At 41.2% G+C, this 10077-nt stretch overlaps 1 protein-coding gene across 2 annotated transcripts; it reads right to left on the reverse strand.

Annotated features, from left to right (window-relative positions):
* Positions 1-1689: 1689 nt before the first annotated feature.
* Positions 1690-8629, reverse strand: LOC120432895. Of its 2 annotated transcripts, XM_039598251.1 has the most exons (7): positions 8167-8629; positions 7175-7304; positions 4501-4594; positions 4136-4266; positions 3818-3960; positions 3030-3227; positions 1690-2162 (listed from the first exon to the last, which is right to left on the reverse strand). In XM_039598251.1, exons 1-7 carry the CDS (start codon positions 8175-8177, stop codon positions 2045-2047), a joined length of 825 nt encoding a protein of 274 aa, XP_039454185.1. In that variant the 5' UTR covers positions 8178-8629; the 3' UTR covers positions 1690-2044. The 2 variants fall into 2 exon arrangements, with proteins under 2 accessions (XP_039454185.1, XP_039454186.1); XM_039598252.1 differs by lacking the exons at positions 7175-7304; positions 8167-8629 and adding an exon at positions 5001-5234.
* Positions 8630-10077: the final 1448 nt, after the last annotated feature.

The following is a 10077-nucleotide window of genomic DNA, read 5'->3' on the forward strand; positions in this document are numbered from 1 at the left end:
CATGGGAAATGAACCGGCAAATCAGGACGAAATGAAAATCAAACGAGAGGGGGTCGACGGAGAAAGGCAATTATCTCTAATGAACAACATTTGTCCCTAACACACAGTCTCAATCACATCAACCCTCCTCCCCTCAGTCTCTATTTACGCTCTCTGTTCCCATCTCCATCACAGTACTTGTTCCTCTGCCTCTCGCTGTGCCCTCCCTTCCTTTTCCTGTCATCACCCCACCCGCTCCACAGAGGGACTGCGGGATGCTGGAGGAGTACAACGGTAACAGGTGTCTCATCATTGCACTAATAGCAGGCTACAGGAAGATGTCCACACATATATTTTTATAACAACCAATGGCAGAGATGATAACTCCTCCACCATTCCCTTATATTCAGTCATTTCACGGGTGAATCACCAGGCATAAATAATTCTTACATGTTTATTGCCTACAGCCAAAAAGTCTATCTTGAGACGAATGCCCACACAGTTGCCACAAATTACCAAATCTTCCATTTAACACCAGTTCAAGACTTACATAAAGATAAAGCTCGAAGCAATACGTGTTCTTTTTCTACCCTCAGAGAAAAAAACAACAACAAAACAACTCCATCTTCTGCTTTACTGTCACACTGCAAAAGAAGCCCTGGCATCGAAAACTGTCTGCAGAGATTAGCGATAATACCATAACTTTTCCTCTTAACCTGGATCCAGCTTGCAGTACATATACAGATGCATCGAGCAGATCACACTGTCTCCTTACACCAGTAACGATCTCTCATTCATCAGCTGGAGACTTAGTTCGGCGTGCATAACACACAATTGCACAAACAATCTTCCACACTTAAACAAACCCCAATGAGGCATGTAACCGGTAGCTTGTGCCTGGCTGTACGCTTGTTAGAGAGATATCAGCTTCTGTTTCTCTGTATTACTGTGAGCAAAGAGAATGCAGCTGCTTCCCCATTATGTGCATAGGTGGCTGCTCGGGATGCGCGTGCGCCGGTATTCATAGTCATGTTCTGCAGTATCACATGGCAAAATGTGTTTATGTTGCAGGTGCAGACTGAAAGTGAACCCATTATTACAAGAGAACAGGCTCCCATGATGTATGAATAAATCAATATCTAAGCTGTAACCCCTGCAGCACCCTTTATCTGGAACAGTGCACGTGCCATTGACTTCACCCTTTTATCCAAACCGCTTTACAATGTCAAGAGCACACATACTTTTAGCGGGTATTAAATCCTGTCAGTGTGAGTGCTTTTCAAGCCACCAAGGATTTCTTTTTATCTACTTTTTTGTGCGTGCAAGTTGTACGTGTGTGTGTGTTTGTTGGGTCATTACCCAGTCAGCCTGAGGACACAAGTAGCCATTATCCGAGGGAGTCTGGACACTAAATGTTTGATAAGCCTCTAAAGCGGATGTCCTGTTTCTCCTCTCATATAATACACATGTCATGCAAACATGTGTAATCTAAAGTCGCAGCTACAGTTTAAAAAGAAATTAAATTTTAGTTCCCTGGAATTACCTTTTTTCATAGTTAAGACAGTAGGGTGATAACAATAATAATAAAATCCTCCCCTGTATGTTTGGTGCATGCTGCAGCAGAAAGAGGAGTGTGAACGTGTCGGCTCAGCAAAGCGCTGACAGATCCCGAGCGATGAGTCATGTAGCAGTCTGATTAGCTTGCTTTCCTTCCCTTCAAATCCAGAGTTTATTAGAATCACCTGTCACAATTTGCACAAATTAATATAAAAAATAAACACTTGAAAGTCTTGATGGTATTTTCTATTTATTATCAAAATAGCTGTAAATTGTATATAAATCCCACTTTAAAAATATCAGTAATATATTGGTAGTTGTTACTTGGTACTAAAAGCATTACCTTACGATTATTCTTCTGGATGCCTCACCTGTGACCTTAACGGCAGTAAGTATGACAGTTTGTGTAAATACTAAGTCCTTCATTTAAATGTTACCTAGCCACTTTCCCTCAGAGGAGATCTCTGAAAGCTGACATTTTCAAAGTGCGGGCTACCACGGAAGAATGTCACAAAATATTACACATCCTGCTGGTTTCTGGGAGCAGTAAACCTGGGGGCAGCGAGTCTTCTGGCAGCTTGGGGATTCCATCCAGGACCTCGAGCTTTGGCAAACAGGAGAAAACACTGAAAATGAAGAGAGACAGAAAATGAGTATAAATTAATTTATAGATACACAGACATTATCCTCTAGAGCAGACCTGGGCATTTCCTCCAAGAAACATCCTTTGGTTGTCTCCAGGTTGATGGGAAATTAGGATGCACACATAAAAAAGTACATGTCACACAGTTTGTCCCACTTCAGTCACAAAACACTCTTTGAAAAACTCCCCGTCAGCGACCGACTTAATGTTTTTTGCAAAATCACAATACAACTGTTACTTTTATTTTGAAACTGCAGTTTCTTTGTTTTGTTTTTTAAACAATAAACTTGGCATTACAGTGTTGGGGACTACATTTTGAATTTCATTACCAGACTGAAAACACAAAGAAATACAAGAATGTGACAGATGAAGAGCGGGAACAGACCAAGATTGTGATTTCCCACAAATCCAAAAAAAACCAAACCCAAATAAGTCATTCTCTGATGGGGAGTTTATAAAGACTTTGGTGGACTCTACTGTGTTAAGGCAAACAAGATGAATTGACGAAGTTGTGGGAAATCTGGAGCTTCAGTCTGAGGTTTTTCCTCCTGGGCTTAATACGAGAGCTGTGATGTCCAACACAGCCACTGGGACAACAAAAATGTCTGTGATTACAGAGGAGCTGGCAGCAATGCACTCAGTGAAAGGGACTACAACAGGGAGTGATTTATTCGAGGAAGTGAGTGGATGTTTGGATAGGCGGGGGCTGAAATGGGACAAAATGATCAATAAGTGATAAAATTGGTGTTTTACTTTGCCGATTCCACATATTCACATTCTATTTGTAACCAGTAGTGGTTTAATTAATACTAAGCAGAACTGAGTTCAGCCTCTGGTATAGTCTGCTTACCGTGCACGGTAGTCCTGAGTGAAAGTCACTGGATTGCGGATCAGGTTCAGGGAACGGAGTGGGCTGTTCCCCAGAGCACCCAGTCCCCCCAGGGAACCAATGGCGTTCTCAGACAGACAAAGGTGCTCCACTGCTGGGAGCTTTGGCAGCTGACGCAGACACACCAGGTGGTTACGGTGCAGGTTTAACACTCTGCACCTGCCCATGGCAAACACAAATACTGCTTAGCTCTTTGTTTTGTGTCACACAGTACAGCACAGACAAGCATACTCAGAAAGAAACAAAAGAAAGAAGGTAAGAAAACACTAATTAGCACACAAACAGTCCCATCCCAGGCTGAACAGAAGAAATATCACATAACCTTAGCATACTTGTTCAAAAGCACTGAGCTGCTATCTTTAAATAACATCATTTCAAAAAGTGCTATGTGAGTTTCAGAAGCTAACTTCGACACTAAACACACGTGGCCAACGTTATAAAAACCATGATGATTAATTATAGAATATCATATTGTTTGACAGGACATTTGTCTTCATTTTTAACAGCTAAACGGATTTAATAAAGCTATAATGAATGCTGTAATAATGTCAGTTAGATTTATTTCAATCTTGGACTATATATATATATATATATATATATATACACACATATACATATATATATATATACATATACATATATATATAAATTTAACCATTTGGAATTTCACAGTATGTAATATTCATAGTTTCTCCAGGGAGCTGTTCCAGATGAGGGCGTTGTGCTGCAGCTTGGGTGTCGTTTCATACCTTGGCAGACGTACAGAACTCAGGCTGGTGAGGGAGTTGTCAATCAGTTGAAGTTTCTCCACTCGGATCAACCGGCGGAGGATCCGGAGGAAATTTTCTTGCTGGAAGGGATCACCCAAGTCCTGATAGGACAGATTTAACTCCTGAGAAGAGACAGGTGGTAGAGGTGTCAGAATCAATCTTTGTTGCCCTCTCCTCCTGTTCTTCTCAGTTTCCACCTTCACTTCTTTCCTTTCCGCAGCTATGTCTTTGCTCTTCTGTGCTATATATGGCATCTTTAACATCACACACCCACACATATCCTGCATGCTAGCTTACCAGACAGTTTTCCCAGTTCTCTTGAAGCCTCTCCTCCCATCTCTGTCCTTCTTCCTCTCTTCTCCTGCTCCTCCCTCTCTCCAAACAGATGCCACCCCTCTCTTTTAGATGTAACTCATCTTCTGATGGCCCTTTGATTATAATGTAAAAAAAAATTTAAAAGTCTTTAACAATCTTCACATTATTATTCATCTGGTGAAGAAGCTAAATTAAGAGACTCGCAAGTAATGAAAGCAACACAAAAATGGCAGCGACACAGCTTCTTTAGAGGTTTTCTAAAACGTTTCATGAGCTGGAAAACTACAATTTCTTTTCTATTGCTCTGGTTAGGTTACTGAGGTGGTTTTCTCACATCAGCCACACACCTTCTCTAACCCTGGGGCACGTCAGCTGGTCACCTGTGACATCACACTGCTCCAGGCCATGCCACAATGCAAACTGGAACCGACTTGATGGAAGCTGATGAGAGAAGATGAAGAAGAGAACAGGGTGACAGATGAGATACACAAGAAATGTGTTACTATCTAACCACTTCATTAGGTACACCTGTTCATCTGCTTGTTAATGCAAATAGCTAATCAGCCAATCACATGGCAGCATTTAGTTATGTAGAGATGGTCGAAACTATTCATCAAAACTGGACAGCAACAGATTGTCAAAATGTTGCCTGACGAGTCTTATTTTCTGCTACAACGTCGAGATCATAGAACCAGAATTTGGTGTGAATGATGCAGAAGCACGGATCCATCCTGCCTTGTATCAGCAGTGCATGCTGCTGTTGCTGGTGGTGTAATGGTGTGGGAGATACTTTATTAGCACACTTTAGGCCCCTTAAACTGAGCATCATTTAAACATCACAACCTACCTGACCATTGTTGTTGACCATGTCAATGCCTTTGCAACCATTGTGTACCCATCTTCTGATGGCTGCTCACTGTACTCAGATGGCCTCCATAATCTCCACAGCTCACTCCAATAGAGCACCACTGGGTTATGATAGAATGGGAGATTCTCATCATGGATACGCGGCCGACAAATCTGCAGAAACTCTCAGAGAATTTGGTCAACATGTACCAAATTCTCTGAGGAATGTTTCCAGCACCTTGTTGAATCTATGCCACGAAGGGAAAAGTCCAACCTGGTACGAGCAAAGTGTAACGCAGGCGTAGGGAACTCCAGGCCTCAAGGGCTGGTGTCCTGCAGGTTTTAGATATTACCCTGGGTCGACACACCTGAATCAAATGATGAGTTCATTACCAGGCCTGTGGAGAACTTCAAGACATGTTGAGGAGGTAATTTAGCCATTTGAATCAGCTGTGTTGGATCAAGGACACATCTAAAACCTGCAGGACACCAGCAATCGAGGCCTGAAGTTCCCCCACCCCTGGTGTAATGCATGAAGTGGCCAGTGAGTGTAGATTTCCTTCCTTGATTAAATAGGTAAATAAGTGCCATTCATAAATGCACCATTCTGCCAAGTTTCAAAGCTATGATATCATCTGTGACACATATGCAGTCACAAATCTGCAGACACCTTTCAGTGAGGTGTGTTGTGCAAATGACACCAGTGATGAGCCATATTCTCCCCCCAAGTTTAATCACATTCCCCTCATTGATAGTGAAATTTATTTCAGCTTCAAGATCAGGACAGTCAAATAACTGTCATGTCAATGGGCAAAAAGAGAGCGACACATTGGAATCGTTTAGAAGAACAGGAGACACGATTAAGTTTAATCTACCATGGTTGCCCATTAGTCCAACATAAACTTTATTCCCCGAGCATACAGAGAGCATGTAGCTAAAATCAATGGCTCATTTATAAGACTATTAACCAATACTGCTACCTGTGAAGGTCGACAAGAGCCGCTACAGTTTTATTATCCTGTAATGACACCTTGTCTTGCTGACATCATCCTTCTCTTTCCTCTCTTTACGTATCAGTGCATGCATTCTTTCCCCAGTTTAGCTCTACCCCCCGTCTACAGGGCTGTGTATCACATCAACTGTATAAAATCAAATAGCAGCTGTTCCTCCCAGTTTCATTAGCGAGTCTGTGAATCTACTTTCATCTTCTAACGATAAACATAAAAATATTTTCCATTTATGCATTTTTTCCTCAAATGAAGACTATTTAAAAGTCATCTTGGGATATTTATGCAAATATTTATCATATGAAATGAAAAGTTATGATCCTATGTTGACTGTTTTTGGGATGCAGCAGCCTTGACCTTATCAACCCTTTTACACTCATCCTGTTCACTCTTACTGTGTAACTCTCCACTCCCTCCGCCTGGTAATCTAGACACAGGAATGACCCAAATCCACCTAACTGTTGCTCCTCCTTGTCCAGACTCTCCAGTGTAAATGTTTTCTTAAAGGTTTCTGAACAGTGTGGGAGACAATAATGGACGTAATCTAAATGGGAAGTGCGTATGATTCATTCCCTTATACAGTCTTTATATTACAATATCTGACAACATCTAAATACATTAATAATTTTTAAAAAAGCATCTCTGTCTCTACTAAAACAGAAGCATTAGTCATGCACGCAGCTCAAACCAGAAGGCATTTTTCTTTTGCAAATAATTATTTAGAGATGCTATTTTGCTGCAGGATTTTAAACAAAACACTTTGAAGTTGTTTAAGACATGACATACAGAGGGGTTTCTTTTTTTCAGCCCAAGTGGGAGAACTCTGCATGGAACATAAGAAGGATTAGGTGAGGAGTGATTTCCCCCCCCCATCTTTCTTAAATCACATAGCAGCGAGAGTAAGAGAGTGAGTGAGAAATCACTCTGCACAGCAGTCTAGGCGAGAGGCCAGTGGCTCGAGGGTAAAACAGCGAGCGCAGAGAACAGACTGAGAATATTATTCAGCTCAGAGATAGCTAAAAGAGAGAGAGAGACGGGCTGAAATGGAAGGCTGTTTAAGATGAAGGAAGGAGGAGGACACAGGAGAGGTATGACGATAAAGGAGGCAAAGGAGAATTTGTGAGGGAAGGGTAATCACAGGTTTATCCAGCGTGTGCGTGTCACTTACGGGTGTAGATACTAGTCCAGAGTCAGGACTTTGGTCCACAGAGAGAGGTGTGCCTGTAACCCTGAATTCAGAGCCATGGGATGAGTGGGATTTGGGGAAACTGCCAGTGAGAGTGTTCACACCTGAAGAGCTGAGAAAAGGGGGAGAAAAAATTAAAAAGAGAGACAATAATTATCCCATCTTCCATCCCTGTTTGAAGTGGAGCTGTTCTTTGGTAATGTAATCCCTGGTGTGTGCTAAAACCCTGACCACCGGCCGAGTGGTTAGGGTTACACTGAACTGGGCCCGACAATGCAGATTAGGACCCGTTGCCATAGCTCCAGAGGCCACCTGAGCAGGTGCTATTAGGTTATAATAATCTGTGTCGGCAGGGGGTAGCTGGACCCTCTATAATTGATACTGCATGCCCTGTGGCGGTGTACTAAATAGTTATCATACAAAAGAACTGCGTAGATGATACTATATTTATTTATTTATATTTAATTAAATATATATAAATTAAAGGATTTTTAAATGTTATACCTACATTTTAAGCTAAATTGGCTTAAATGTATTTATTTTTCTTACATATTCGAGGTCCAATAAAAAATATAAAGACCAAATAAACCGAGGGTAGTAATAAAGACTATTACTGTGATGAACTAAATGAAATGCCAGGCAGAGGTAAGAGGACTGTTAAGGATATTATCTCAAATTTTCGAGTTACTGACTTCAGTCTAAATTTCGACGACTTTTTAATGTTATTATTATTATTTTTTATATTTTCAGTAGGGGAAACGCTTCCATATTTCATTGTAGCCTTTGGCTATATCACTGAGGCTAAGGCCTTCAAGTGTTAGCAATGGCATTAATGAAGTTTTCTCCTTATTTAGGTAGAAAGCCTTAATTAATGAGCTAATTATTTCATATCACACAAGGTGCACTGGATGAAAAAGCTACACTGACGGGCGTCACAGAGTGAAGCTGGTGCAGACACAGCTGATTCGGCTTACCTTTCTGACATGTCCCAAGAGCCTTGTGATGAATTTTCCCGGCCTTCTTTAGCACATTGCGGACGGCTCGCTGTAGCCCTGCAGCCCCGTGGCTGTTACCCATGGAGCCCGCCGTGTTAGGATTCACCCAGCGAGAGTTGACCGTCCTGCTGGCCGGCTGTGGCTCTGCAGAGAGAGACTGACACCAGTGTGGGCCCAGAGCCGGAGCTGCCAAGGGCGCTGCTCAAGCTTATCACTCAGGACAGGTAGAAACTAGAGCAGAGTGCGCGTGAGTGCCGCACCACGCGCTCGTGAAGCTGTCATTCAAAGTTCAAATGAATTGTGACAGCTAGCATAACGAAGGCTTTTCAAAAGTGACAAAATCACAAATGAGCCTGCTGAAACGCAAGTTTTTGTCAGAAAATGTGACCTAGTGATCTCTAGTTCTTTCTTTCTTTCGTCTATTTTGCCACACAGCTTCCTCCTCTCGTTTTCTCAAGCAAATGCCTGCCCAAGCAATACCTCGACATATAACTATTTACAAAGTGTGTCAACTCTAAGGCAGCTTCCATATGTGTGTAAATTATTGTTAATGTTCACTCGGTATTGTAAACCCTTTGGAAGGCTGACCATGCATTACATTTTGTGAGTTTAATTGTAGCCAAAAAACGTGATTATTATCCCTCCTGCTGCTGGAACACATCAGTGGAATAAATCTATAAAGCCAGACCAAACAATAAAATGAAATTCTTAAAAACAAATTACTTTGCACCTCTGCAAGTATTTAACCAGCAACTGTCCAAACAGACAGCAGCTAGAGAAAGGTCTTTGTATTTTCTTGTAGTTTCTGTACACTATGGGACAGGAGAGGTAAGAGAGGAGCACACAATGAAGGCATATGGAGCAGATATCATCGCAGCTCGTTTAAGTCATTTAGATTAAGAATACCTTCTTAAACCCGTTGACTATTGTTTCTCCATAGTTTAGCTTATTGAGTTTAACATTTAATATTGAATCTCGCTTCTCACAGTTAAGTGAAAACACTAGGAACTGCTCAGCAGTATGGAAATGAGTCCTTGCAACTTTGCATAGAGCTTTGACTTATTGTTAGCTGATTTAGTGCTTCTGATGAACTCATTATCCGATGACCTTTCTTAATAAATTTAGTTGTATTTTTTAAAGTCAATTTCATCTTGTGTGGCAAACGTAACAAAAGATGTGCACATAAATGTTACATATAAACACACGCATTTGCTCGTTTACATATAAACTAAAGGAAAATATTTTTTAATCAGGATTCTTTTATTCTAATTAATTTTTTTTGTTGCTACCATTGAACACCACCAGTTGAAACTACTGAATCTTCATGTTGAGATGCACTCAATCAGAAAAGCTCGTGGGTGTAACATTAAAATACCGACAGTTTCCTGAGTACCTGATAGTGATCATGACCAGCAGCATGACCAGAGCGCAGGTCTCACTCCCTTCACCAGCTACATGATCTGTGTGCATGTGTGTTCAGGAGGTAGGTTATGCAGGCTTGAAATAATTCCAAGATGCATTGGCTGGAAAATGTCTGGCTAAACTCCAAAGGCTTCAATAACTAAAGCATTGCGTGTTTATCATTCACTCGTTTCTTAAAAGACACAGCTGGAGCTGGTTTGGCGCATTAGTGGTTATGCAGCTTTAGAATCAGGGAAAGGCCTGTTGTTTACAGTCTGCATAAGCTGTCGTGTCCTTGAATTAAAAGTGCGTTTAACTTTTGGTAACACTTTATAACACGGCCCACGATGAAAGTCGTAATTCTCCAGCAACTAAATCAGATTTCAACATTTTTAATATAATGTAGTTATATTTACATGCAAGTACTTAAAGTCAGGGACATTAGAATAAGGGGCTAAGAAATCATGTTTTTGCGGGAAACAAATAAAT

Source organism: Oreochromis aureus, linkage group 14, assembly GCF_013358895.1.
Source record: "Oreochromis aureus strain Israel breed Guangdong linkage group 14, ZZ_aureus, whole genome shotgun sequence".
Taxonomy (NCBI): domain Eukaryota; kingdom Metazoa; phylum Chordata; class Actinopteri; order Cichliformes; family Cichlidae; genus Oreochromis; species Oreochromis aureus.